The sequence below is a fragment of the Arachis hypogaea genome, chromosome 17 (assembly GCF_003086295.3).
Source record: "Arachis hypogaea cultivar Tifrunner chromosome 17, arahy.Tifrunner.gnm2.J5K5, whole genome shotgun sequence".
Lineage (NCBI taxonomy): Eukaryota > Viridiplantae > Streptophyta > Magnoliopsida > Fabales > Fabaceae > Arachis > Arachis hypogaea.
This window is the reverse complement of record NC_092052.1, coordinates 132,831,653-132,859,536: the sequence shown is the minus strand read 5'-3', so window position 1 is coordinate 132,859,536 and position 27,884 is coordinate 132,831,653. Positions and strand designations below refer to the sequence as shown.

At 32.8% G+C, this 27,884-nt stretch overlaps 1 protein-coding gene across 1 annotated transcript; it reads right to left on the bottom strand.

Annotated features, from left to right (window-relative positions):
• Positions 1-9,675: 9,675 nt before the first annotated feature.
• LOC112765461 (abscisic acid receptor PYL2) lies at positions 9,676-10,740 on the bottom strand. The gene has a single exon (XM_025811356.3). The coding sequence runs from the start codon at positions 10,609-10,611 to the stop codon at positions 10,003-10,005; it is 609 nt and encodes a 202-aa protein (XP_025667141.1). The 5' UTR covers positions 10,612-10,740; the 3' UTR covers positions 9,676-10,002.
• Between the last annotated feature and the right edge of the window lie 17,144 nt (positions 10,741-27,884).

Genomic DNA, 27,884 nt, shown 5'->3' with positions numbered 1-27,884 from the left:
ACACCGGCGATAGCTTGACCCTCGAGACAATATTGCCAGCCGACCAACACCAATGGATGAACTGCGGAAGGTAAACCCCACCGAAAATGAATTTCAATAAACTAACATTGAATATGCTTGGTCTGCAGATAAAACAGAAAAACTCATCACACTGCTTCAAGCAAATACCGATCTATTCGCATGGACTCCTGTAGATATGCCCGAAATTGACCCAAGTGTCATGTTCCATAGACTCACCATAGACCCAAAAGTCCAACCAGTGCGACAGAAGAAGCAAACCTCAGAAATGAAAGAAAGGAAGCAGTCGTCATGAAAATTCAGAAACTACTTAGCGTAGGATTCATACGTGAAATTCGGTTTACATCATGGTTAGCAAATGTAGTTATGGTGAAAAAGAGATCGGGTAAATGGCGCATGTATGTAGACTTTACAGATTTGAATAAGGCTTGTCCCGAAAGATTTATATCCTTTGCCATGCATTGATAAATTGGCTGACAACACTTCAGATTTTAAAATTTTAAGTTTTATGGATGTTTATTCCAGCTATAATAAGATACTAATGCATCTAGCATATCAAGAACAGACTACGTTTATAACTGACCATGACAATTTTTGTTACAAAGTGATGCCTTTTAGCCTTAAGAATGCAGTGCAACATACCAAAGGTTAATGGACAAGGTTTTTCAAAATCAGATTGGCCGAAATATGGAAGCATAAGTCGACAATATGGTGGTAAAATCAAAATCCGAAGAAGCTCACCAAGCTGACCTTTTAGAAGTCTTCCAACAACTAACGAAATATAATATGCGATTGAACCCTGAGAAGTGTGCATTTGGGGTTTAAGGAGGCAAATTTTTCGGTTTTATGTTAACACAAAGAGGAATAGAGACAAATTTTGATAAGTGCCGAGTTGTAATCCAAATGAAATCACCTAATACCATCAAAGAAGTCCGACAACTCACCGGGCGCCTTGCAGCTCTATCGAGGTTCTTACCCGCAGCAGCTGCAAAGTCTTACCACTTTTTCTATAGCTTGCGAAAAGCCAAAAACTTTATATGGACATATGACTGTGAACAATCATTCACCAATTTTAAAAATATTCACAGCTCTCCGCCAATAATGCATAAGCCAACACATGGTAAACCTCTTTATTTATATCTTTCTGTTTTACCTTATGAAATTAGCTCTGTGCTTGTTACCGAAACAGGTAAGGACAATACCCAATCTATTTTGTTAGTAAGGTTCTATAGAATGTAGAGATATGATACCCAACTATCGAAAAGTTAACATTTTCTTTAATAATCACAGCTCGGCATCTCTGCCATTATTTTCAAAGTCACGAGATTGTAGTTTGGCCAAATCAACTATTGTGCCAAATTCTAACATGACCAGATCTTGTTGGCCGGCTTATCAGATGGTAAGTGGAACTTTTCAGAAATTGACATCTCATACCAATCAAAAGGATCATTGAAGGCTCAAACTTGCTAATTTCATCGCCAAGTTCACCACCACTCATGAAATGGTTACCCCTTGGGACCTATATGCCAATGGAGCTTCCGATGATGAAGGTTGTAGAGCCAGAATAATTCTTAAAGACAACATTGGTGTCTTCGCCGAGCGATCAATCAAATTCTCATTTCAGGAAGGCAACAACCAATCCGAGTACGAAGCGCTGCTCGCCGTATTACGACTTGCAAGAGAGGCAAATATTCATTATCTCAAAGTTCATTGTGATTCTTTACTGGTCGTCTAACAGGTAAATGGCAATTTTCAGGTACGAGACCCCTTTCTAGAACAATATCTGAATGCAGTAAAGCATTTCATATAACATTTTGAAATCATGCATGCCCCTAGGGAACAAAATAGTAGAACAGACATCGAAGTTAGCCACCTCTAGATCACAAGATATAGCACCAGCTTTATCACAAATAACCCTTGGAGAACCAAGTATATATAGCAAACATGTTTTGAATTTGTCACAGCAAATAGATTGGAGAATACCATACATAGATTATCTGAAAGGATTGCATGGAAAAAGTTCAACGCTATGACAGTTGTCAGAAATGCGCACCAACCATCCATAGCCCAGCCGAGTTGTTGCACACTTCGAAAATCGGGTGTCCTTTTCATAAATGGGGGCTCGATATTCTCGGACCATTCCCCACGTCACAAAGGTAGGTAAAATTCTTACTTGTAGCAGTAGACTACTTTACAAAATAGATAGAAGCACAATCACTTGCCAAAATAACTTCAGATAAGGTACGATCTTTCATTTAGAAATTTATTATATGTAAATACGGATTACCCAAAGAAATTATTACCGATGACGGTAAGCAATTTACTGATAAGAAAATTGCATCCTTCTTAGAAAATCTTCATGTAAAGCACCATTTTTATTCTATAGAGCACCCACAAACCAATGGGCTTGCAGAGGCTGCTAACAAATTATCTTGCAGGCTTTACACAAAAAACTAGCAGAGGCTAAAGGACGTTGGCCAAGCTAATCCCTGAAATTCTATGGAGCTATAACACGACATCACACTCAACAACAAAAGAGACACCATTCCGACTATTTTATGGCGAAAATTCCATGATACTAGTAGAAATTTCTCAAGGATCGCTCCAAACTGACTTCTTGGACAAAGAAACTAATTCACAAGCACGGTTTGTCGAGCTGGATGCATTGGATGAAGAATGGGATTCAACTAGACTCAGGCATCAGTCTATGCAAATTACCATACACAGAAAGTACAACAAAAAAGTGCGTCCAAGAGTATTATAGGAAGGGTACAACAAAAAAGTGCGTCCAAGAGTATTACAGCAAGGGGACTTAGTTCTTCGCAAACTAGAAGATGTGCGAAAGCCACCAGGGTAGGGAAATCTCGCTGCGACTTGGGAGGGTCCTTTAAGAATATCAAAAGTTCACGGAAAGGGAGCATACTCTCTGTAAACTTTGGTAGGAACCGAGCTTCCTAGCACTTGGAATATATCATAATTACGCCTATAGTATAGTTAGTTCTTTGTAAAAGTCGGAGCTGAAAGGTACTCTTTTTCTTACTCACGAGCTTTTTTCCACCGTATTTTACTTGGAGAGGTTTTAACGAGGCTGAGAACTTCGCACCTTCTACAAACGAAAGTCTCATTAATGCAAACAATATTTAACATTCTTTTCTACCTTTATCTAACCAACATACAAAAGTTGGAAGCTAGCAATATCATGATAGCTAAATGCAATAAAATTTCACCATTCCAAATGAAAGTCTAAAGTTCATACAACACCAATACTCAAGATCAGCAATCATCCAACAACACATCAACACATTCATAAAAAAAATTTCATACTATGACAATACAACAGCATATAAATTCATACAAATGAAATATCAACTATATTTTTCATCAGCTACCATGTTTTCATCCTCAACTTCTCCCCCAGCTTCATCATCAATAAGTTTCCCATTTACTACAATCTTAGGAACATCAAGATTGTTGACATCAAACTCGGGCAAGAAGACCACCACTTGACTCACAGCATAATCAAAGCCAGCAAAAAACATCTCTAAAACCTCATTTTTCAGCCCATGAATCATGGAGGTCATTTTTCCTTTTTCATTATCAGCCTCTCTAATTTGACCCTACAAAATGTGATTTGATCTTGTAACTTCACCACTTCTTCCTCTTTGCTCTTCATTTTTGCTGTCACATCGACAATAACCTCATCCCTTTCTTTCAAAGGTTTCTCCAGCTTTAGCACTCTTTCTATTTCCTTTTTCTCCTTGGCTCCCAGAAATTCTGTTGCCCAACCCATACATAACAATCTCGTACCAATGACCCGCATAGACGATGGTTCACATTAAATCAATATAAAAACATTATAGCTATACATAAAATACTTTTCTTCATACCTGCATATACTGTCCCATACCCTCTTTTCCAACATCCTTTAATAGCTTCACGTCATTAGCATGTTGAGTGACCTTATCAGCTAATTTCATATAGGGGTATCGTTCACCCCATACAAATTTTGCATTGGTTCCATCAACGTAACCATGAAGTTGCCTTTGCTTTTCATACCGAGCCACCACATCCCCACCATCTGGACGGATCTATAATTCCTCCGTTGAAAGAACTTCAATAAACTTTTTTTATTCAAATTTCTTCCTCTTTACGTTGTGAGGACAAGCACTAGATTAAGTAGCATCCGCGCCGACATCCCTCTCTGCACCCGTGGCAGAGACTTCTTTTTCATTTTTCTTTTTCTGATTGAGAAAAGATTTCAGTCGAGCAGTAGTAAGGGTCAAAACTCTTCCGCCTATAGAAAAAAAACAATATATATATATATATATATATATATATATATATATATATATATATATATATATATAGTTACTATACGGCAAGAATCTCAACACTAATACCTTACTTATATAGTCCCCTAATGCCTCCTTATTTGTCTCCATTTTTAACATTTCAGAAATTGACAATAACTTTCCTGCCGAAAAACAATTTATGAGAAATTCTAGATTCCAATTCTCTTCACCACTTCTCATATTAGCATCTAATATTTTCATGGGTTCCGGACACCAGTACAAAAAAAATTTCTCACCTAATTCCTCATCTAGGAAGAAGGGATACTCAGTCTATGATGAGCAAATTTTCACAAATATTTCTTTAGAGTCTTTAAAAGAAGACTTGTACAAAACGAATAGTGACTGGCCTGTATGACTAATAATAAGGTTCACCCAGAGAACTTTTCGCATGCCTTTAGATTGGAACAAAGAAAAAATATGTTCAATGAAGGAGGAAGTTTGAGAAACTCCATCAAACATTCATAGGCTCAAAGGAAAGCCCGTGAATTTGGATGTAATTGCGAAGGCGCATAATTTAGTTGTGTCAAAATATTGCACTCAAATTCTAAAAAAAGAAAACCTAACATTCAACTTTGTTAATACCAAGTATACAAATAAAAATAAGTCCAATTCCCCCTCTTTTTTTTGTGCAAACCCTCTCTTCACCATTACAAGGGAGACATTTCACACTAACAGACGCACCATCTCTTACCCATTTCACAGCACTGAGTTCGGACAAAATTTCTATATTCTTGAAAAGAAAGCACAACACCTTACATCCACATGCAGCCATTCATATAAATCATCTTTCACTTCTATAACTTTTTTTCTAGCTATCAACAAGACGCAACAAGCAAACAAATAAAAAGAAAACTACTAACCTTTTGAACTCATTTTTTTTCTTGCTTGACTAGATGATGTAGATAATTGTGTCTTTTTTCGAAGTGCGAACAGAAAGAGTAATAATAAAGAGACTAACACAAGCACTATCACACGATCTTCCCTACACTCACTTAATAACCGTTCAATTATAGACTGTTCACTTACTATTCCAATAAATAGCAGTGATTTCCTCGAAGTAACCGCGCCGCAATAGTTATTACATTACAACATTTCAAACAACCAGTTTTTGTATTCTAGATGAAAAACCCAAGCTTGCCCCTGCTAACAAAACGACTTTGTTGAGCTTGGGGACTAACAGGACAACTCCATTCTGAAGTATAACGTTAGAATATTATTTCAGACAAAAACTCAACTTGCTTACATAAAAAGGAGAGCAAATCAAGTTTGGGCCTGTGATTTTTATCCCTAAAAATTTGAGCAGCTAGCATAACGTTATACCTCAAAATCTCATTTGAAATATCTAAAACCTGATTTTATCAAATAACCATCTCACACTTCTGTAGCGCCTGCCCAAATCTCGGGTGAGATAACCATAAGTCGATTATCATTAATAACAATAAATAGGGAGATAGGCAGGGCTTAGGATATCAAGATCACCAATAGGAGAACTATCTTGACACTTCTAATTTACTTAGAATATTCTGAAGATAAGTATTGACTTGAGCGTCAGAGTATTTTTTGTAGATTTCACCTATAGGTCGAAATTTCGAAGAGTCCACAGCACGCCTATTTGGGAAGCAAAAGAACGAAGAACATATCTCGATAACAACAAGTTATACCTCGCTCGGAGTATTATTTCTCGTCGGAACAATTATTAATAGATTTTTTATTTAAATGAATATATAATTATATGATTTGGTTACCTCCATGCTCTTTTTATTTGTGTATAAACTACTATTTAAATGTTATACATAGTTGTAAGAACCGGATTAGACCGTCCGGTTCGACAAAAAAATCAGTGAAATGGACTCCTAATCGGTCCAGTCCAATTTTTGAACTGTTTAAGGTTAAAAACTGGTCAAAGTCGGTAAGAATCGGTCAAAACTGGTAAAAATTGTCTAAAATTGGTGAAAATCGGTTCAACCAAACCTTTCCAAAAAAATTTTAAAATTGATGAAGTTATGGTTTAAACTTAGGTTTTCTTTGTGCCTACATGCTCTCCTTGCCTCTAATCTATATTGTTCCTTATTATTTTAAATGCTAATTATTAATTATACCGTAAAAACGTACACTAATTTTTTTTAGATATTATTTTTATTTTATACTCACTTATATTTAAATTAATTATATTTTTTATTATTCATAATTCTTAATATAAATATAATTAAATATGTATAAATAAAAAAGATCAAATATTTTTATTAATTACAATATAATTATTTTTTATGATTATATGATATTTATTAATATTATTTTTTAATAAATACATATAGTATATAACAATATAATAAATATAAATTAATTAGTTAGTTATTAAAATAAAAAAATATTTATTTTAATATAAAAATAAAATTAAAAAATATTTATTATAAAAAATAGTAGAATTTTATATACTTATTTAATAATAACTAGATTATAATGTGTTGATTATAATTTGTTGAAACTTGATTGTTTTAAAAATATTAGTGAATATATATATATATATTTCACTAATATTAAATTTTAGTTTTAAATTTTTGACTATTTTTTATTTTTTATTTATATGAGACTGGTTCTACCGATTCAACCAATAACTCATTAATTAAACTGATAAACTAGTAGTCTGATCGATTCGATTATCGGTTCGATTTTGACAACTATAATGTTAGACGTAAATTGTGGTTTAGAATAACCGTTTACGTTTAGTTCGTTGCGAAAATTGAGTCATGAAGAAAACCACGAATTTGGTGAAAAAAATTGGTTGTAAATCATGAATAAGAAAATATTCCACACAGATCGTGAGTATAAGAACCATGATTTAATTTATCTTCTTTCCATTTACATTTAAATCATTGATACAATCGTAATTTACCATCCTATCTTTATTGTAAATCGTGGAATGATTTACTGTTTGTTTGCTTCCCCTAGAAATCATTGTGCATAATCATGACTTACATATGACCAAATAAGACACAAACGTAACCAAAATTAGTTTTTTTTTTTTTTTTTAAATATGGTTTTGTCTTTTTCTTAACTTTTTATGTAAAAGATCCTATTATCAATCAACTATATAGTATATATAATCGCGGTTGTATTAGAACTTTGATGTGAGTGACAGAGATATGATATACGGATGATAGTTGATAGTCACATGTTGATGAAGGTTGGTCACAAGTGATGATCACAAGAGTTTCTCACTTTTTATGTCCTTGCCGTTGAATTCAGGGTTAACATGTAAGCCGCACGAAAAGGTGTTAAACTCAACTACCAGCCACCTTTTTCCACCAATCAATCTCTCATTAAATTGTTTATTTAATATTATTCATACTTCCTAATGCTACCAAGCTGAAATCTCACCATCTATTTCTCGTTTATTTGCTGTTTTTCCATGTATGGCTCCCTCTTTTTCCATATTTGAGTACACGAAAGCCAAAGCCCCAAAATTCGCATGCATGATGTCAAATTGTCAAGCATCTCAACCATGCATATCGCTATGAAAAAATATAGGTACTAACATATTATCTGTCAACTTATTGTCAATAATAATTAATTATTATATTTTAAATACATATATAAAGAAACACATCCAGAAAATATATTTATAAAGGCACTTCTATTAAACACAGCTATAAAAAAGACATTTTTATTAGACACATCTACGAAGATATTTCTATGAAACACAATTATAAATAAAAGTTAGCAGAAATTGGCAGATATGCTGTTGGTAACATAGTGGGAGCGTATCACTATTCATCATGGTCATCTCAGTGACAACTTCGAAACAGCTTTTTTATTAAGTTGAAAATTCAGGTGAAGTCGACTTCATGTGAAGTTGATATTTGAGAGCCGTTAGATAAAAATTTGGTCAAATCAGTTAAATCATAACGACTTTCAGGTATTAACTTCACGTGAAGTCGAATGCTCCTGAATTTCCACTATTTATTAATTCATTCAAATAAAGGTGAATACTAGCATGTAATTATTTTTATATAAAATTGATAATTTAAAGTTATTATATTTAATTAAATTATTATTTGATAATTTCTAATAATTAACTTCACTTAAAAATAATGGAATCTGAATATTCACCACTAATAAAACAAGGACTAGCTACTTCAAGGCAATCACGTCTAATTGGTTGAATTAAGCATCGATAATAAAGAATAATAGACTAATTACGAATGTATATATTAATTGCATTGGAGCACTAACTATTACTTCAAATCTTTCATATATGAATTATAGTGGAGTACCTATATATATCAGAGCTCATTAATATTTGTAACATTTATTCAACTTCTTCGCCTAACATGATTCGTTCTATATTCGAATTCGACGTACTTTGTTGCTATTTCTTCTGAATAAAATATGTCGTGTCCATCATATTCAATTCATGATAAATGTTACTGTTTGTAAACTATTAAATATTAATATAGTAGAGTGTATAAGTACATTCAATTTTATAAGGTGACGAGTGATGACTATAGGAGTCACCTTTAATAATTTACTAATTAATTAAACACGTAACTAATCAAATTTATATAAAAAATAATTTTAGTACCAGTAGCTTAGGGTATGTATGTATAAAAATAAACATTCCCATCACATAGCACCAGAAATTGAAAATGAAAATTATTAGTTAATAAGTTAAACTCTATTATGTGTCTAATGATGAGTTTATTAATGGTAAAAATTTGCGCATGATAACTGGCTAGTTGATATGGAAATCTCACGCACCACACAATAATCTAGTAAAAAAAATTAATTATTTTGTTGACCCTATAGTTTTACTAAATTTATAATTAAATTTTTATATTTTTTTATAATTAAATTTTTACATTATTTTTAATTTTGTAATTAGTTTTATATTAATGTAAAAAATGTTAGAATTAACGAAATATTTTTTGTAAATTAAAGACGCCGATAATTAAAAATATAATTAGATATTTTATCACATTTTTTAGATCTTTAACTATATATTTTTTAGAAAAAATATTCTATTAATTTTAATATTTTTAACATAAAAAAAACTAATTATAAAATTAAAAATAATGTAGAGACTCAATTAAAAAAAATATAAAAACTAAATTATAAATTTTGTGAAATTACAAAGATTAATAAAATAATTAAACCTAAAAAAATTACAACCATACTAGCTAGGTGTACAAATGAAATAATTCCAACGTTATTCCAGCAAGTTATACAAGTTATGATCATCATCATGATCATGTTTTCGATATATTGTTACTAGGAAGAAGATGAGAGAAGACAAAACAATAGAAGGTTGGAACAAGAATATATATTATTAATTAAGCTTGCATTGCTAAATGCAAAATAAAGCAATGATTAATAATTAGCAGTGAACTAAAAAATAATTAATTAATATAAGTCTCTATAAGACAAGAGAAAGATGATATATATGAGAGTCCAATACTCTCCGATTCTAATTGGTGAAAATTCAGGTGCCATTGATTTCACGTGAAATTGATAACTGAGAGCTGTTATATGAAAATTTAGTCAAATCAGTTAAATCATCTAACAGCTTTTAATTATCAACTTCACGTGAAATCGAGTGTACTTGAGTTTCCACCGTTCTAATGATAATTAAGAATCATTGATGCGCATGCAGTGTAGTAGAAGTGGCTACCACCCCAAGCTTCTGAAGATTGAGCTTCACGACAGTGTCCACAAACATCTTAGTATCCTCACCAGTGTTCCCTTCGGGTATGTCCACCACATAAGACTCCAACACTATCGTGTAAACCTTCTCATCATTCTTCTCCTTGAACTCATTCACCGAAGTCACTGACCGATAGTTTTGAAGACGGTGCTCGCCGCCGACCACGCGGAAGCTCAGAAGGTGCTTCTCGTCGTCTAGAATCTCGAGCCTCTCGGTGCTGGTGGATGCCGGAAGGCCTGAAACAACGGTGACCTCGCGGACGCTGCCGACGCCGCCGTCTCCCCTCATCATGTTGCAGCTCTTGATGAAGTGCTTGTACTTCTGAGGGTTCTCGAAGCTTCGAACGAGTGGCCACACCCTCTGCGCTGGTGCGTCGATGCGCTGCGTTATAATGGAGCTGCAGGTGTTTGGGGAAGGGTCGAACTTGTGGTATGTGTTGATGATTTGTGCAAGTTCTGCGTGTTCTTCTGGTGTTAGACCCTGCAGAAGAGGAGCATGTTGTGCTGCTGCTGATGATGATGAAGAAGAAGATGATGCCATTTTAATTCTTTCCTTGTTTCTTGTTTTGGTTTCGAGGGTAATGAAGGATGTAAGAACCAACTTCAATTTGTTGTGTTCATATTTATTTATATATGTATATGGATATGAAAAGAGATGATGAATAATGTGAAGAAGAATCACATGAACATATATATACACGCTTGGAGTGTACCCTACCTTACTACAAGTGCGTTTGATTAGAGTTTTTATTTTTAATATTTTTGTTTTTTGAATTTTATAAAAACAGTAAAAATAAAAATACAAACTAAACCTAGCTACCAGCTTTTTTTTGGATAGATATGTACTCTATATAAAATTTAATTTTAATTCAATTTATTTATTCACATCAACACGATCCACAACTACTATCTAGCCATGTATATGTGTGTATTTTAAAGTTTTCTTCTTAAAATAATGTAGATGTTACTCAACATCACCATGCATTATTGAACATAATCCAGATCGTTAGTTAATTTCTTAGTTCAGTGCATGTGTAACACAAATAATCCAATGGAAAAATCTAAGAGCCAGCAATTTTGTTAAATTCTAATCAGTATGTAACGAACAAAAAAAATAAGCCATTGAATGAAATCTCACACTAATTTCACACCATTAAAATTATCATTGATGGCTATTTGATGACTACAAATCAAAAAAGTTGCTATCCTTAACATTTCTCTAATCCAATAAGGGAAACTCTATCGATCGGTGGAGAAATTCTTGGCTCTTCCATGATAAGTACGTAACTATATACAACCTTACTAAATAAACGAGGAGTGTTAGGTTAACAATGACTATCTTGAATAATATGAATAACTACTAATTAAATAAAAATATACTACATCCTAAATTAATATTATTAATTAAATTTAAAATTAATTTATTTTTTTAACTTTATTAATTCATATTATTCACACATTATTTAAAAATATTGTTAGTTACCAATATTTTTCTTAAATAATAACTGATTAAGTTTACAAATACAGAGTGCTGTCAATTTGTAGTGTAAAAATAATAATTTCTCCGCAGTCCTATGGCTTAGTCTATGCCGTTGATGCTACTTTCTTTACTTTTGTCTGGGTTATGGTAACACGTGCCGTCATTCTTATAACAAATTATCTAATTAACCTATAATTATTTTTATGTGAAATTATTAATTAAAAATTATTAAATAATTTAATATATTTAATTAAATTATTATTTAATAACTTTTTTATTATTAACTTTATATCAAGATAAATGAATTTGAGTGTTGCCCGCTTATTTTAACTTTTTCTTTCTTTTTATCGCGTGCAGCAAGATAGACATGGGTTGGGGGCGGGGATATGTCACTCAATTTTTGTGTGTTTTATTTTGCTTTTAATTGCAAGTGCCGTAAATTTAATTAGTTTACCTAAATAAGTAAACAGAGTACATTAACATAATAAATTAAGGCGAAATAATAAGGTTAATTTAAAGGGTAATGTTAAATAGACAAAAAAAAAAAAACAGCGAAAATTTGTTTTATTTAGCATTAATTAATTATCGTAATAATTAATAAATACTAAATAAGGCAAATTATGACTGTTTTTTACTGATTTTCTTTTATTACCAAATATTTTCAAATCAATTCTGCTAGGGAACCAAAAAAGGGTTCAGCCAACTCCTATCAACTTTTTAATGGGTTGGACCTCGAAATTCATCTTAATAAAAATAAGTTAATATACGTGGATATTTCTTCCACTTTTTAATTTCTATATGGACCTCTGAATTGTGTTGCACCGGGTTATGGGAAGGGGTGCTGAACATAGATGTGGTGTCAGGTGTGTTGCAAATCGGACCGTACGACACACAAGGAGCAACACGGAAGGTCTGACTTGTATCAACAAAAACGGATGGTCCGTTTTGTTGCATGATGGACACGCGGCACGCAGACATAGCTCCCCAAACGGTGTTCCACAGACCAACTCGCTGGATGCAACAAAAACTCTCACCATCGAGTTATTACTTTGAGCCTTTACTTTCAACCTCAAAACTCTATTGTTGTTCTTCATTTTTCTGCTGCTGATGGGTTTGTATGGTGGAGAAAATAAGAAAATGCCAAAAAAAATAAAATTAAAGATACTGATCGCCCTGAACTTCATATTATGCACTATCTTAGGTTGCCAGATTATGTAAGTTTGTTTAAAATTTTTTTAATTTTTATAATTATAATTGTTATTGTTAAAAATTTAGTTGTTATTATTATTGTTAGGATCTGAACTTAGAAATATACATAGAATGGTTAGGACTAATTTTATTTTTTTTCAATTTTTTCACTATTTTTGTATAAAAATTATTATTGCTAGTGTGTTAATTATTATTATTGTTAGTGTGTTAATGATGTTATATACATAGTTGTTGCAGTTTAAAAGAAACGCAATATTTTTTTTAATTTGTTTAATATTTCTTATTATAATTATTAGAATTTTGGAAGGAGTGAAATATTAAAATATTTAAAAAATAAATTATAAATTGTAAACCGAATTGTTATTAATTTTTGGATACAATTTTTTTTTGAAATATTTTATAAATTTTTATTTATTTATAATTGTTATGATATTAAATATTATTGTGGCTATGAATAGTTGGACATAAGAATAAATAAAAACTGAATGGTTAGTATTAATTTATAAAAGTGTGTTACTTTATTTTTGTTAATTATAATTATCATTGTTAGAAAGTTAATTATTATTATTATTATTAGAAAATGAATTTAAGAAGATAATGACAATAATTATTAATATTTTTTAAAATTTAGAAATATGTGTTTAATTTTACTTAAGTAATAGCTAATAGATAATTAATATTACAAATAATAATAATGTTATATATTAGAAAAATTATTTCTATATCGTAAATAAATAAACAAACAGCATCTCTAATTTACTAATTTTATTGAGATTTGATTAGGAATGTACGTATATGTATGTATTATGAATCTATGTATTTATATGTATTAGATAATGTTATTAATAATTCATTTTGGAAGTACTAATTATTTGTTTTAGTCAAATTAAGTCAAATAATTTATGACAGATATCTGATTTCAAGTAATATTTGTTGTTGAGTTAGTTGTGCAAATTTTGTTAATGAGTGTCTGTAGTTAAAAAATTCTTGCTTTGTAGTAGTAAGTTAGTAATAGTTAATGAGTTGACTAATAATTTGTTATGTTTTTTGTAGAAATTAAGAATGGTGACCTGTGACCATCCAGTTTCGCCGGATCGGTACAACGATCGGGTGGAGGAGCATTTACGAGTTACTGGATTTTATCATGCATCTCAGATTGGTGACGTACAAAATCAGAAAGCACTCGTGAATGCTCTAATAGAACGGTGGCATCCTAATACACATACGTTTCACCTTCCAATTGGTGAATGTGCCGTAACTCTTGAAGATGTGGCTCTAATTCTTAGTCTTCCGACGGATGGTCTTCCAGTTACTGGGATGACAATGAGTAGTTTCTCAACGTTGGAGGCGGAATGTTTGCATCAATTTGGAGTTGCACCGCGTAAGTCGGAGTGTAGAGGATGCTGCATAAAACTGACTTGGCTGCGGAATCTAAAAGAAAACATCTAGTTGACTGATGAAATAAGTATACAGAGGTATGTGAAGTGCCACATTATGTTGCTGATCGGGACGATCTTGTTTGGGGATAAATCTGGGGCGGGTGTGCACTGGAAATTTCTACCCTTGCTTCGTGATTTTGCCAGTATTGGACAGTATAGTTGGGGTTCGACATGTCTAGCACACCTCTACAGGGCGTTATGCAGGGCATCTCGTTATAACTGTAAGGAAATAGATGGTCCAATAACACTTCTGCTCGGTTGGGCTTGGATCCGACTGCCATACCTATCGCCGCTTCCCAGAGAACCCCACAGTTTTCCATTAGCCAACAGGTAATATTATGTTACAATCTACCTGTAGCTTTATATTTAAAATTCAGTTTAGCTAATTGAATATATGATATTAGGTGGCGTAACTGGGAGCGTGGTGACCGACGATATAGATATCTGAATCTAGCTCACTTTAGGAAGGCCTTTGATGAACTCCAGGAAGACCAGGTGTGTTTTAATTAAAGAATTCTTAGTTTCGGGTTTGGGTTCCGGGACAAAATTAGGAAGCATTTTTATTGTTATTGGTATTCTGGGTTGTAATCATGAGTTTCCTTTATTTTTCCCAGTTTGTGTGGGTTGCATATGCTGTGGATCGCGTGGATCCGAACATAGTTCCTGCTGAAATCTATATGCAATCGGTTGTGTGGACCGCTACTGTTCCGTTGGTATCATTTGAATGTATCGAGTGGCATGCTACCGATAGGTATAGGCGACAGTTCGGTTTCGTTCAGGGAGTACCTCATCAGGAGCGGAATCTGGATAAGGCACATGGAGAAGTCCTGACTGGTCCTAAGAATCTTAACTGGGCCACAACACCGAGTCATTCAGGTTGGGTGATGCATTGGACAAACAGGTATAACTATGTTCTTTCTGAGCTTCCCATGCCTTCACAACATCCATTGGAAACTTACATGTATTGGTACCGGTCAAAATATGGGGACCGCTTGAACTTGTCGAATCTTGTGGGTCAAGACAGTGATGAGGGTAATCAGGATATGGATGATGGTAATGAGAGTATGGATGAGGATAGTCAGGATGCGGATGAAGACAATAAGGAACTGGAGCCACAGTCGCCGCCACCTTCTACTCCGAATCTACTTCCACAAGAACAACCTCAGTTCTCAAGTCAGTATGTACCTCAGACATAGATCACCCCGTCATTTCCAATGCCTCAACAATATTGGGGTATGTCACAGTTTGAACCAGGAGAAGGATGTTCTTTTAGCCAATTGCTTGAGTTCATGGCTGCAGATGCAGGACAATCACAATATGGCAATCAGCCTGAGTTCCTGGCAGGTAGGTATTCATTGGATGCGAGGCTCCCGTGTCATACCTCATCGGTCGCTTCTGGAGGGTTCGTATCTGTTGACTCTAGTAGAAGTGTAGGTGGACGCGGAGTTCTTAATAGTCAAAATCCTAACCGTGTTTCCATGGGACCACTTCAAGAAGATGCTAACACACTCAAATAAGAGACTAATGCGTATCTAGTAGATGATTCGAATGACGAGGACGATGATGATGAGGAGGATGAAATAGAGGAGTTCGATGAGGATGAGGAATCCCGCAATGATGGTATTATGCTTCGTATTTTGCTTTACATGTTCGATTAGCTATTCATTTTGTGTTCATAAATGGTATCCATGTTGGTTTGAGTACCTAATGTCATAATATTTAATTATTTTTATTATTTTGTATACAGGTCAGGCACAAACTCCGGATGACAAAGGCAAAGATTACAATTTGAGGATTGATCCACCACATCGTAGCGCTAATCGCTACACGCCGTCTGTGTTCAAAAAGGCCGCAAAAAAATGCAAGAACTTCGTGAATGATGTAAAGTGGGCAATGAGAAAGTAGTTGTGGTGTAACTCTTATTTATGCTTTAAAAATGTGGACAATGTTTAGAGTTCTTTGCATGTGTTGGACATTATGTATCCATGACTTGGACTATTGTATGTTTAGAGTAATTATGTATTAATAATGATGTGGACTATGGTATGTTTAGAGTATTTATGTATTAATAATTTGGACTATGGACTATGTTTTAGTAGATGGTTTGTTTAGAGTATTTATGTATTTATGAACTTATTGAAGGGATTAACTCTGTGGACTATGTATTAATTGATGTCATATTATAAAATGCTAAGGCTGGATTGTCGTAGTTTATAATGCTACATAGACCAGGTTAAGGTTCCTTAATATGAGAATTGATGTCATATTATACGATGTTACATATATCATGCATTGTTAACTCAAATGGACAACTCATGACAAAGCATATATTGCCACATATATAATGTCATTTCAGAATAAGAATCTACTAATGATCTCTGTTGGCATTTGCACCACCTTGCTGACGGCATCTACTACGACTGTGTCCCTCAGCTCCACATAGCCTATATCGCCTAGGCCGACGTAACATTCGCGTGTCCATCTCATTCAAGAAGCGCGTCATTTTAGGGCGACCTTTCGTGACGCGTCTCAGGAACGGATTTGGGATGAACCGAGGTCCGTTGTAAGCAGGCCATGTAGTGGGGTTACCTAGTGGCCTAAACCTTGCTCGGTACACACGCCGAACTTGGTCCATCTTATACACATCATGAACATACACTTGCCAATCCAGTCGCTGGTTGGCACAACATGCAAACACATGTCGACAGGGGATCCAGTCCACCTGGAACTCACCACAGTCACATCGAAGGCCCCGTAGGTCCACTGCAAACTCCAGTCCACTTGGCATCTCACGCACCTCAAAGACTTCATTCTGCCGGTCAAAGCAACTAACGTGAATGTTTCCTAATGCAAGTTGGTTTGCATGCAACTTCGAGGTCACGACATCAGAAAACACATGGCCAGCATTAATCCGGGCTTCCGCCTCCGCTTTTTTTCGGGTAAACAACTCGTTCAGCCTGTAGAATGTTGCCTTCACAAGGGCAGTCACGGGGAGATTGCGTGCACCCTTCAATACTGAATTGATGCATTCCACTAGATTTGTCGTCATATGACCCCATCGATATCCACCATCAAAAGCCAACGCGTACTGTTCTCGGGGGATTCAGTTTAACCAGTCAGTGTAGGCCTCGCCCCGTTCTCGTAAACGTTGGTAACGCACCTCGTACTCTCGCACCGTCCTCGAATATCCTGCAGGATAAAAAGAAATATTTGAAACAAAAGAGGTCAACACACTTATTGAATGGAACTCTGGTACTAAATTAATTAGCTACTCTGAGCGTTACCTATGTTGACGACCAGTTTCTGCAAGTACGGCGCCTTGAATTTTCTCAGAAAATTCGACTCTATATGCCTGATACAAAACATATGAAAAGCTCTAGGAGATTACCAAGTCCCGTTACTCCTTTCTACAACTGCATTTATGGATTCATGACGGTCGGATATCAGTCCCACATCATCCCGAGTGACAACATGCTAACGAAGGTTACTCAAAAAAAGTGCCACGCATCTGAAGTCTCTCCCTCCACAATTGCAAATGCAATTGGGACGATATTGTTGTTGTCATCCTGTGACACTGCCACTAGTAGACAACCCTTGTACTTTTCGTACAAGTGAGTCCCATCCACCTGGACAACTGGCTTACAATGTCTGAATGCTCTAATGCAGGGGTAATAACTTTAAAAGACACGATGCAACACCCGAATATCAATCACCAAGTCATTGCCTTGATATGCAGGCATAGTCTCAAAATGAACAACAGCTGACGGCTCCTTGGGACACATGGCCTCAAACCATATAGGCAACGCTTCGTACGATGCTTCCCAGCCTCCAAATATTTTTTTCACTGCCTTTTGCTTAGCCAACCATGCTTTCCGATAACTAACAGTGTAGTTGAACTTCGATTGCACCTCTGCTATAACCGATTTTACCTTTAAGGCGGGATCAGTCTCAACCAACGGCTTAATTGCTTCTGCAATTGTGGTCGAATCCAGCTTCAAATGATCCTGAGAAATTGTGGCTCTGGTACATGTGTGACTGCCATTATACCTCCTTATAACCCAACAGTACTTCCGACTGATCATGATAACCCGGATAAGTCAATTACACCCTGACCCATACTGTGTACATTTCGCATAAAATGTCAACGGCTCAGACTCATACACTGGTAATCTACGCTTCTTTGTATAGTATACTCTTTTATCGCTTTAATAACAGCTTCCCTGGAACTGAATTCCATCCCAACGGCAAATTCACCATCTACAACAAAAGAAATTTCTGCCACCAGGACAACCATACAACCAATTTTAAAAACACAAATATTTAAACATTCGAAAATAAAGGTAAAACAATTTTTACTGCATCAACTATAATAAAAACCTCCAAACTATTTATATTTAACTAATTTACTAACAAATACTTATTTATATTCAACTAATCTACTAACAGATACTAATTTTAATTTATCTAATTTACTAGTGTACCATTCTATACTGATAAATACTAATTTATATTAATATAATTTACTAATTTACTAATAAATACTAATAAATACCAATTTATATTTACTTAATTTACTAAATTAACTCATAAATACTAACGGATATTTAACTAATTTATTACTTAACCAATAAATTTTAATTTATAATCAACTAAATCAATAACTCTCTTATAAATTTACTATCTTAAAGTTAAATACAAAAATAGGTAAACAAAAATAAATAGTGATCGAGTATATTTTCACACCTCACTTAGCTACTTGGTCCAACTATCAAGATAAATTAATAAAAAAATTTCAATCTTTCTTATAAATACGGAGAATTACGTACCTGCACTAATATAATCCGAAAACTCCGGAACATGCATGGCTTCCAAATCCAAAACTCGCATGAATGATGGCTCCTCAAATGGCACATCGTTTGCCAGTGCAGTTGCCACATCAGACACATTCGGAGCCATAGCTCCGTCACCTTGAACCTCATCTCCATCTGGACCAACAACTTCGTAGTTGCTTTCGAACTCTTCTTCACTGTCACTATTGTAATCTTTCCGTAGAATATTCCGGTCGGCCTCATATTTCTCAAACTCAACATACAACTCGATGAACGAGAGTTGACTCCGATTTTCAATATACATGGAAAACATATCTTGCATGCTCGCTTCGTCCGTTACATATTTGGTTTGAAACTGGACGAATCCACCAAACACTTGTATAGGATTTCTATATAGAATACATGATATCCTTCTTGCCCTCTCAGAATGAATCTTTTCACAGATCAAACTTTTGAGCTCTTCAAATGAGATTGTGAAAGGAATCACCAAATCTAACGGATTTTCACAAACAAATGTTACTCCTTCAGATGTTTGTAACAAAATCTGACCAAAATAATACACCTTCAATAACACTCTGTCACTCATTTCTCTCAATTACATTACAACCTCATAAACTTAGGTTTTAGATTTTTAGCTATTATGCCAAACAAGTAACGAAACAGAGGAACTAAAAACCAGAAGAAAGAACCGTTGAAGAAGGAGAAGAAGAAGATGCGAGAGTGGTTGTTCTGATCCAGTTTTCACCAACTTTTATTTAAAGTCCCAACCAAATCGGACCATGCGATTACCTTTAGTGAATTCAAAAAAATAATAAAAAACTCAACTCAGACCCTCCGATTTCGTAACACAAAAAAAAAAAAAACCAACACTGCTAACAACTCGGAGGGTACGATTACCATCTTCCAGAATTCCAACATCTCTTCCTCCTCAAATCGGACCTTCCGATTTCCTATGCAAAATATGACACTCAAACAACTCGCACCATCCGAGTTGTAAGACCTGACACAAACAAAAAAGCTGCCCCACATATTTGTATTGCGCCCTCATGACTCCATATCCACAAAACACACACAAAGCCTCCATATAAAAAAAATGAGCGTATTTCTTCTATTAAGTATTAGAATGTTTCTTTTTTTTTTTACCAAAGATATGAGACTCGAATCCGCAACCTCTTAATTGAGTATGAAGAGACTATGCCATTTGAGCTATTACTCATTGGCATTAGAATGTTTCTTTTTCATACTAAATAGATGTTCTTTTATATATTTTTTGAATTTTTTTGTATTGCAAATGTGAACGTCTCTATTTCTTAAAAAATTTCATATTTTTTTTTAATTTTATAGATATCTAATTATTTTTGCCAAAATATAACTGGATATTTCTTTTGTTAAGTATTAGGATGTTTTTTTTATATTAAATGAATATTTTTTTATATTTTTATAATTGTTCATGATCTCAAATCTTTATTCACTTGAAACTATGGTAGATTATTTCGGCTACTTGAAACTTTCACTCGCTATGGAGGAGTTAACGCCTTTATTATGAAGTCTTTCATATTTCAACCTATCTGCAATGTGTATCTTCTAGCTAGTTTCAAGTAAACAATTCCTGCAAATATGTGAAGAGAACAAGGTTGAATAAATACAAAATAATCTTCACTGTTGCAAATGAACATAGGTATATGATGCGATCAAGTACAATTAAGAAAAAGACAACTTGCAGGTTAAGTTCGTTCCTCGAGTGAATAGATAGATGTGAATTTATATAAACATGAGAGATTGAAAAAGGTGAGTTTCAATGAAAAAATACCATCAAAACTAAAACAAAATCTTCTGGGAACTGATTTTCAAGCTGATAGACTTCAAGAAACTCACTGTTAGCTTTCGTAATTAACTGATAAAAAATAGCAACTAAGAAGAAAACAACCAAATCAGCTCCAAAGATATAGGTATATAGATCAATTTCCCTTTTTCCACCACCAATGATGGAAACTATCCAATACGAAAAACCAATTTCATTAAAAATGCTCACTTCCAGCGAGAGCCTAACGGTGAAAGAGAGAAATCTGTGTGTGATTGTTGGAGGTGAATAAGTTAATATTAAAAAAAAAATTTATAAATTTTAATTAGGTTTATTTAATTAATTTTAAATTTTTTAAATTTTAAATTTAACAAATTTAAAATTAATTATTAATATAATTATAATTAAGTTGTTCGTTCTATTCTTAGCTAATTAAGAGTTGGTTCATATTCTTTTCCTTTCCGAATTTAAATTGGACATGGGAACGCAATTTTGAGAGAAGCAGTGGCCGCAATTGTTGAAAAGGGAAAACGTAAACTGGAGATTCGTGGATCATGTGATTTCTTTAACAAACTTGTCTATGCTTGCTCATATAAACTCGAAACTCTTCTTCTCATGACTCTATCTCCCTTGACCCTTGACCCACCATTATTTCTTAGCTTGTTGCCTCTGTAATTATTTTTTTCTTTTTCTTTGCCTGTGATATATTGACTATTATATGAATAATCTTGTGATAATGTCATTTTGATGATAATGGTCAAATCCATCATACTTTGATAGATTCTCTTGCTTTTGACTGTTTTCAAGTCTTAACTAAATATTAATATGTGTGTTAGAACCTAGAACTTAGAACCAAGATAATAATACGATCCTCTTGCAACACGTATATAATGTGCACCTTTATTTCTTCTTAATTAAGATATATTTGCGTGACATATTTGGTTCCAAAGTTATTCAAAATTCAAAACCGACACTGTCACTGACATAATAGTAATAGCTCTTTATAGGCAAAGGCAAGGCGATAGATAGGAAAAAAGCAACAAGCTCATTGGAGGGCTGAGTTGCATTGTTTTGTGTTTGTCTTTATCTTCGTTTCTTTCTACTTAAACCATTTATATCTTAATCAAAACTCTAAACCATAAACTAAACAAAGCTCATCCAACAAAAAAGCCAAATCAAAACGTTCCAAATTTAGGATTGGAGGAAATCCTGCGATGAGGAGGAGACAGAGACATGAGCCTTGTTTTGAAGTTTACAAATGAGACAACCTTTGCTTCTTCCAATCAAAGTTGGACAAGTTTTTGTCATTGATGCTTTCACATTGATATCTGAGTCGCCTCATTATATTCCAGTTACCACTTACCACTACGCACCAAATTACAATTCCCATCAGGGCCTATAGTTTACACCCGTTTGGTAAAAGATAGCAATATATGAATACTCTCAATCTTATTCACTCGTACAGCCTGTGTAGTGGCGCATATGTTAATAAACTAAATCTGGGCTTAAAGTTCAAATTAATCCCTAGTTTTTTGTTTTTCACATGGTGTGGCCCGGATAAACCCGACCCACACCCAACAACAGAACCCGACCCTAACCCAGCTACTAACATCAATAGTCCTAATCAGACTCGGTCCTGCAGCTGAAACCTAACTCAATTGGTAAGACTATATGTCTCTTAATATGTTGTATTCGGATTCAAACTTTGACTGTATGAGTGTGTGTAGTGTGCGCGAGTGTGTTTTGATATTTAGGATTGAAGGTTGTCCAATCTATAAAAAAAAAAAAAAAAAACTCGATCCTTCATCAATCTCAACTGATATATTCATCTTCCTAATTTTAAAACAAACAGAACAGCTCTCCTCGAAGCATTTTCCTTAGCTTTATGCTCTCTAAAAATGGAGGAAAGGGCTGCGGACAATTTCTCGCTATGTCGAAACTTTTGTCTATCACAAGTATTGGGCTGTGCTGTATTCATCTTATCATACACCTAATTTGCAGTCCACGAAAAAAAAAGATACATGCACCAAAACTTTGAGCTACACTATGTATGGTGCCAGATAAAGGCCATGCAGTCTAAAGTTGCTCTGACGTCACGTAACTTTTGTCTTATGGGGCAAATAATTCGCCTCTCAAAGTGTTAAAGTTTTTGGATCTAGTTACATTTCCGTAATTTTCATTTTTTAGCCGGGACACTATCCTGGACACAACATCATGCGACACCAAACTCCAATAATACTAATTTCAATTTTTTTAATTAAAACACACTTAGATATAGAAAATACACGTATTAGACAGGTATGGAATGAGTGTCTTGTCCCACATACACACAAGACAACTCAGCAAACGACTTGTGCATGTTAAAAATTAACTATTAAGTTATGTACGGTATATTTGTGTATACAGAAAGGATAAATAAAAATGTTTAAAACGTATTTTTTTTTAAGATATTTTTTAATTATTAAAATTTAATACATATAATTGATTAAACGATATTATTTTTGTTAAAATTAGATTAGACAAATTAATTTGATTAAAAAAATAGTAAATTAAATTTTGAATTGATCTAAATTAATATTATTTTTTTTATAGAAAATTACTACAATACTCCAATTATAAAAAATGACTAAAATACTCATATTATATATATTAATTTTAAAAATTTTAAATTCTAGCCCTTTTGTTCTGCTATCATAAGGTTAGGATTTAGAATTTTTAAAATTAACAATTTAACTAGGTATCCTTTAAAAATTGTACAATGTTCAGTTTTTTATTACAATAATTTAAAAAAAATAAAACAAACACATTTAAATAGATGTAGTGTCTTTTTAGAATTGAATACATATTTAAAATACAAATTAAATAAAATTAAAATTTAAAATTTCTAATTTCTATTTCAGTTTTATTATTTTTAATTATTAACAGATTATCATTTAAATACACTTCGAAAAATATAAATTCAGTAAAATTGAAGATTTTAATTTGTCCGTGTGATTATTTGTCCGCGCCGCCATCCTCCTCGGCGCCGCCGCGTCATCCCAGCGCTGTTCTTCTGCTTCGCCGTTACTCTGCAACGCCGTCGTCCGACTCGCTCGTCCTTGGCATCGCCTTCCTCCTTGCCACTTAGTCTGCAGGCTCGCTTCGTCCTACTCCTCGTCGCATTAGTCTTCATCAGCGTTGCTAATCCTTCTTCGTCGGAATTGGACATCAGGTATTTTGGATGTGTTTAAGAGAAAGTGATTCATAGTTAATCGTATGTATCTGTTTAGTTATTCAATCACATTGATTTTGCATGCCATGTACAACATTCTAATTTGCATTGGATAATGGTTTAGGTGGAAGAACAACTTAAAGAATCACAATTCTCAAATTATCAACACTGTTATATCTGCAATTACGGCCACTGCAAGAGTTTAAATTGATTTTGAATGTGTTTTAGAAATATTGTGTATCACTTCATAATTTAAGATGTGTGACAATTATTTTTTAAGGTTTAAAATTAAATTTTAGATTTATGATTTTGGATGTACTTCAAAAACATTTTTTGTATAAGTTAATAATTTTATATGTGTTACAATAAAAAAGAAATTATGACCACTATAAAAAAGAAGCCGAGAATGAGATAGAAGAATAGAAGAAAGAAGAAAATCGTGTTACAGATAGAGAAAAGAAAGTAAAAGAAGGAAATAATAACAAACTATAAAGTAAATAGGAAGTTAGAAAATTTTTAGTTTTTAAAATTTAAATTAATCTTAATTATAAATGTGTATCTAAAAGATAGGAATATGTTTTAATTAAAAAATAATTAAATAATATTAAAGGCTAACGAAAAGGCTAAATTTTGTTGTACAAGTAGCATTCTCCTAAAACAAATATATATATATATATATATATATAATAAGAATATTTTAGTTATTTTTTATAATAGGGATATTGTAGTAATTTTTATAAAAAATATTAATTTAGACTGATTCAAAATTTAATTTATTGGTTTTTCGGCTAAACTGATTTGTCCGGTCTAATTTTAATAAAAATAACACAGTTTAATCGATTATATATGTTAAATTTTAATTATTAAAAAATATTTTTTTTAAAAAATATTTTTGACATCTTTATCTGAGTGACTCCTATAAAAAAATATATTATTTAATACATTTTAATATGTATTTTGTATTTAAATATATATTTTATATAAATCATTAATTTTATGGCTAATTTTTTATATATATACATAACATGTTTGATTTATAAATAATTATGCATAAAGACAATTATCTATTTGTAGGGAAACAACTTTTTTCTATTTTTTTTTTTTTTTGAAATTTCGTTTCACTTTTACATTCATTTTTTTTTTCTTTTTACATTCTTTCTTTCTTCTAACATTACTCTTATAGTCTTATCACTACTATGAGTCTATGACCACCTTTGGCAACCACCCGCCAACGGCCACTCTCCAATGACAACCTTCCTGCAGCCACCTTCTCTCCAGTGGTGGTCACTTGTCAAAAGATAAAAGTTATAGAATTAAAGGATTAAAATTCGACTAAACATTTAAATTTTTAAACTCTACATCTGACACACATTTAATGTTCTCAAACAATTCAAATGAACATCGAAACTCAATTAATACTCGAAGAATATCCAAAACCCCATTAAAAATATTTGAAAGTATGAGTACATCCAAAATAAAAAGAAAAGTCACGCATTCAAAATTTTATACAATTGAACTTCTAAAACTATATTTAATTTAGCATCCAAAATCCTACTAAAGAAAACATCGTCAAAGAGTGAGATATCTATGTTAGAACCTCCAAAACTAAATATCTATCATATTTATTTATATTAAGTTACTCATCCAAAATTACAAACGCATGAAAATTCTGCAAGCCATATAAATGAACATCTAAATTCTAATACTAGGCGAACATCAAAAACTCTAATAAAAAGAATACCCAAAAGTGGGATATATATCCAAAACAAGAAATTCATTAGATTCATTTATGTCAAATTAAACATCCAAAATTAGGAAACCTAAATCTAACCCATACGAAAAATCACCCATCCATCTAAACAAACATCCAAAATTTAATAGAAGAAGAACATTAAGAAACCTATTAAAAAGAACATACGAAAGTATTTATTGTAGAACATCTACAAGTCCAAACAATATACTCATAAAAAATTTATAAAAGAAAGCATGAAACACCTATGTATTTTATGTCGGAGCAAATTAAAGTTGTTGACTATGACACTGAGTAAGAGAAGTGAAGGAAACAACAACAATGATGAGAGAAAACAACGAGAGGAGGAGGTGGCAATTGTAATGAAACCACTCATCCCAAAAGCTTAAGCTGATGGGAGAATGTAACATTAATGGTTATATCTCTAACACTCTCATTGCATAGGCTTTCTTTTATTTGCCTTATGCTATTTTCTTTATTTTTTGGGGTTTACCAAGGATCGAACTCTTGACTTTTCGGTCATAGAGCTCTGATACTATGTTAGGAACCACTCATCCCAAAAGTTTAAGCTGATGGGAGAAGGTAACATTAATGGTTATATCTCTAACAGCAACGACGGCTTCAGATTTGGATGGCAACAACTTCAGTTGCTCTGAAGTGATTAAATGGGTAAAATAATGTATTAATTATTCTTAAATTAAAATAAGATGATTTATATATAATAAAAATTATAAATTGTATGAGGATTAATTTTTTAATTTATCACTTTATTGATTTTCTATTCTTCTCCCTTTAGAAGATTTTTTTAGAAAAATGTATGTGTCAACAATGGCTCTAGACGACAAAGGAGAGAAAGAAAGGAGACAAATGAGAGAGAAATGGGGGGTTGAATGAAGAAGGAATCGGGAAGAGAAAAGAAAGAGCAGTAAGAGACTGGGAATAGTAATTAAGAATAAGAAAAGTATAGGTAAACAATGAAAATATTAAACAATGTAAATAATAGATATATTGAATGTTTATTTATTAGTGTACGGATAGTTATTTTAATATTAAAATTTAAAGGATTAATTTGGAGGTATAGTGTGTTTTTATTTAATTGGTAGTTGTTCATATTGTTCAACAAAGTCATTATCCTCCTAGCATTTTTTGAATAAAATAATGAACGTGGATTAAAAAATTGCTTTTAACAATAAAAATAAAATGTTAGTTAAAATTAATTGAAAAATGATTATTTTCCTGCATTTTCTCTTTATCAAATTTGTCTCAATAACTTTAGGATGAATTTTTTTTGCTTAAACTTTTGTAATTAAATTAAGCCTATTCAATTATTGTAGTGAAATATTAGAAAATTAATATTTTTTTCTATAAGAAAATATTAATTAAAAACTATCCAAATTTATTATTTTTGTTTTTATTTAATATATTATATAATAAATAAATACTAAATAAAATAAATTTAGATTATTTAGACCCATTATTTTTTTTTCTATCTAGCAATAATATCTCTAACATACATGTATCTCATAACACGAGATATCAAAGGTGCCACTTGCAAAGACACACATGGGCTCCTTTAATTTACATGAAGGACAGAATTTTTTAACGAGTTTATTGGACAATTATGATTGGAAGAGAGTACTTTAGTTTCTTCAAGTTTTGTGTTGCAGCTTCAAAACCTTGGGTGAGAAAGGGTCCAAGAGAAAAACTGTGTTCTTCCTTTCTAATCTAATTGCCTTTCCACTCTCTCTCTCACACAAACACACATATACCCCTTTTCAAACCCACTATGAACATAATCAATATAATGCCACCAAAGAACGCACAATTATTAATAGAGTTTAAAATATTGAGAAAGTATAGGAATCAATAGCCTAAGCGTACAATGTGTATAATGAAGGTTTAGAAAGTATTAGAGATATAACTATTAGTCTTACATCGTCCTATCAGATTACGTTTTTTGGATGAGTGGTTTCATGACATGGTATTAGAATTCCAGATCCCTAGCACTACCCTAAAATATTAGTTGATTTACTTTCTGTGCGTTATTACTCTCTCTCTCTCTCTGAGTCTATATATGTGTGGGTGGGCAGTACGT